Genomic DNA, 3,693 nt, shown 5'->3' on the forward strand with positions numbered 1-3,693 from the left:
CTTACCCCCAATATCTTTTTTAGGAAAAAAGAGAGAAAAAATGAACTCCAACAATCCACCTAAACCTTCCCCAATTTTTTAGCAACGCTAAAAAACAGCCTGCCACCGTGTATATTTTAGCGTTGGCGTTCCTCCCCCAATCCTGATTCCCGCACGCCCACGCGTCCCTTCCGATGGGCCCAATACGATGACGTGGCCTGTGTTTGAAATATTGGGGGCTATTTATTAGCGATCTGCTGTGGACTGATATATTTTTAGAGGAAATATTTTTTGGGAGAACCCCCAATACATAGTTTTGAGGAAGAATTTTTTAGTATTCTCTTGGAGTTGCTCTTAACCACCAGGCGCATCATTTCTTCTTGGCGGCAGCCTTGGTAACCTTGGCGCCGGTCGGGTCCTTCTTCTCCACGCTCTTGATGACTCCCACAGCAACTGTCTGTCTCATGTCACGGACAGCGAAGCGACCAAGAGGAGGGTACTCAGAGAAGGTCTCCACCACCATGGGCTTCGTGGGAATCATCTTCACCATACCAGCATCACCGTTCTTCAGGAACTTGGGCTCCTTCTCAAGCTCCTTACCGGATCGCCTGTCGATCTTGGTAATGAGCTCAGCAAACTTGACAGCTATGTGGGAGGTGTGGCAGTCCAGCACTGGGGCGTAGCCGTTGCCGATCTGCCCAGGGTGGTTCATGATGATGACCTGGGAGGTGAAGCTGGCAGCCTCCTTGGCAGGGTCATCCTTGGAGTTGGAGGCCACGAACCCACGCTTGAGATCCTTGACAGCAACGTTCTTCACGTTGAAGCCAACGTTGTCACCAGGAAGGGCCTCCTGGAGAGCCTCGTGGTGCATCTCAACAGACTTCACCTCAGTAGTCAGGCCAGTTGGACCAAAGGTGACAAGCATACCAGGCTTGATGATACCGGTCTCAACACGGCCAACAGGGACGGTTCCAATACCACCAATCTTGTACACATCCTGAAGGGGGAGACGCAGGGGCTTGTCCGAAGGCCTCTTGGGCTCGTTGATCTGGTCAAGAGCCTCGAGCAGGGTTGGGCCCTTGTACCAGTCAAGGTTGGTGGACCTCTCAATCATGTTGTCACCCTCGAAACCGGAGATGGGGACGAAGGCAATCTTGTCAGGGTTGTAACCCACCTTCTTCAGGTAGGAGGAGACTTCCTTAACAATCTCATCATAACGGGCCTTGGAGTACTTGGGAGTGGTGGCGTCCATCTACGAACAGATTATCAATAAAACATCATTATTAGCTTAACTGAAGAGATCGCATGAACAGCAGACAAACTGTATATACACAAGAACAGTATCAATTAATGTTAAATGGCACACGGCACTAGTTTAGGGAATAAAGTTGTAGCTAAATTCTAACAAAGCACATTATTACTAAATACTAACAAAGCACATTAATTAACAATACCAATCATAGGAAGATGGTTAAATAACACAACTTGTGTTCTCATTCTGTATGCTACATTTCAAACTTCATAAAACTACTCAAAGCAGTTGAGAGAGAAACTTAAAACAAAATTACAGAAAAAACATTTCTGCACATATATCAGAAAATGCAATTCAATGAAGGTGAACTGCTACTATCAAACATAAATATGTAGGAAACAGCTGGTTCAAAAATAGGCACTTAATGCACTGACAAATTCAATACCAAACTTGCATACCCCATCACTAGCAATGCTTTTGGAACGAAGGAGTACAATTTAGTGCAAATGAATAAAAATGGACTACTGGCATGTGTAATTAAGGGCATTTCAGATCATGAACCATAATGAGATAGGGATTTCTGGAATTATACCTTGTTGCAGCAGCAAATCATCTGTTTCACTCCAAGAGTGAAAGCAAGGAGAGCATGCTCACGGGTCTGGCCATCCTTGGAGATACCAGCCTCAAAACCACCAGTGGTGGAGTCAATGATGAGGACAGCACAGTCAGCCTGGGAGGTACCAGTGATCATGTTCTTGATGAAGTCACGGTGTCCAGGGGCATCAATGACTGTGCAGTAGTACTTGGTGGTCTCAAACTTCCACAGGGCAATATCAATGGTGATACCCCTCTCACGCTCAGCCTTGAGCTTGTCAAGCACCCACGCGTACTTGAAGGACCTCTTGTTCATCTCAGCGGCCTCCTTCTCGAACCTCTCGATCACACGCTTGTCGATACCTCCAAGCTTGTAGATCAGGTGGCCGGTGGTGGTTGACTTGCCAGAGTCGACATGGCCAATGACCACGATGTTGATGTGGGACTTCTCCTTACCCATGGCTGCAGGTGAAGCTTAAACCGCTGCATGAGAGCAAACGAGCAAGTATTAGCACAGAATTTGGAAGCCACTAATATAAACACTTTTACAAGACAGTAACAAAACAATTTTACAGACCTGATCTGAAACTAGATCAAAAAAGGACGTTGCGACTAAATAAACATAGGGGGTGTTTGGGAGGAGGGGGCTAAATTTTAGCCCCCGTCACATCGAATGTTTGGACACTAATTAGGAGTATTAAACCTAGACTAATTACAAAACTAATTACACAACCCCTAGGCTAAATCACAAGATGAATCTATTAAGCCTAATTAGTCCATGATTTGACAATGTGGTGCTACAGTAACCATTCACTAATGATGGATTAATTAGGCTCAATAGATTCGTCTCGCGATTTAGCCTAGGGGTTCTGCAATTAGTTTTATAATTAACTTATATTTAGTCCTTCTAATTAGTATCCGAACATCCGATGTGACAGGGCTAAAGTTTAGCCCCCTCCTTCCAAACACCCACATAAACTATACAGCCCGATACATAGCAGCAGCCTCTCAAAAATAACGGAATTACAGTAGCTACATCTAAACATCCGATCCACAAGTACAACTAACAAATCAACCTACAGTTTCTAATTAATTATCCAGATCCAGATGAATCCATCCATAAAAATCAAATCCTCGAATCAAGCGAACACGCGAAACCCACAAACCCTACGGAATCGGAGATGCGAGTATCAACAACCTAAACACTACCAGACTGCCAAATCGACAACCCAATCACTACCGGGCAGCCAAATCGACAACCCAATCACTACCGGACTGCCAAATCCACAACGCAATCACTACCGGACTGCCAAATCGCTATTGGCCCGAGGAGGCAACCCTGGACAACATCGATCCCGTGGAGACAGCATCGAGGAGCACAGATCGAGGAACGCAGAAGAAACGGCACCTGAGGAAGCGAAGGAGGGGGCGTCGGGAGGATGAGGAGGCGGAGGCGCAGGTGACGGCGCGTCGGCGACTCGCCGCTCGTGCACTCCCGGTCTGCGGCGGCAGACTGCGTCTGGGGTATTTGCGGTCCGACGGGATGGAGCTAGGTTTTAACTTAAGGGAGTGCGATAGGGCACCACGAATGGGCTATTTGGGCCAGAAAGTCATCCGATGGGCCAAAAATGAGCAAACACGGCGTATTATCGCTGGAATTTCTTTTGGAATAGCACGGCTCCACTCCTAAACTCCAGCAACTCCATCAAAAAATTCAGCCAAACACCCCAACTCCAAAACTCCATGGAGTTGCCAACTCCATGAAGCTGTAGTGCAAATGGAGGTGGAGTTTTGGAGCACCCCTTTTGCTACTCCAGAAACCTCTCTTTTGAACCTCCTCGTGGAGTTGGTGGGTAATTACCCACCAA

At 46.8% G+C, this 3,693-nt stretch overlaps 1 protein-coding gene across 1 annotated transcript; it reads right to left on the minus strand.

Annotated features, from left to right (window-relative positions):
• Positions 1-240: 240 nt before the first annotated feature.
• LOC101774574 (elongation factor 1-alpha) lies at positions 241-3,373 on the minus strand. The gene is made up of 3 exons (XM_014804929.2): positions 3,234-3,373; positions 1,824-2,308; positions 241-1,231 (listed from the first exon to the last, which is right to left on the minus strand). Exons 2-3 carry the CDS (start codon positions 2,283-2,285, stop codon positions 350-352), a joined length of 1,344 nt encoding a protein of 447 aa, XP_014660415.1. The 5' UTR covers positions 2,286-2,308; positions 3,234-3,373; the 3' UTR covers positions 241-349.
• Between the last annotated feature and the right edge of the window lie 320 nt (positions 3,374-3,693).

This window comes from Setaria italica, chromosome III (genome assembly GCF_000263155.2).
Source record: "Setaria italica strain Yugu1 chromosome III, Setaria_italica_v2.0, whole genome shotgun sequence".
Taxonomy (NCBI): domain Eukaryota; kingdom Viridiplantae; phylum Streptophyta; class Magnoliopsida; order Poales; family Poaceae; genus Setaria; species Setaria italica.

Coding starts and splice junctions, on each gene's coding strand:
- LOC101774574 (XM_014804929.2), bottom strand. CDS start 2,285: ATGGGTAAGGAGAAGTCCCACATCAACATCGTGGTCATTGGCCATGTC. Junction 1,232..1,823: donor TGATTTGCTGCTGCAACAAG/GTATAATTCCAG, acceptor ATCTGTTCGTAG/ATGGACGCCACCACTCCCAA.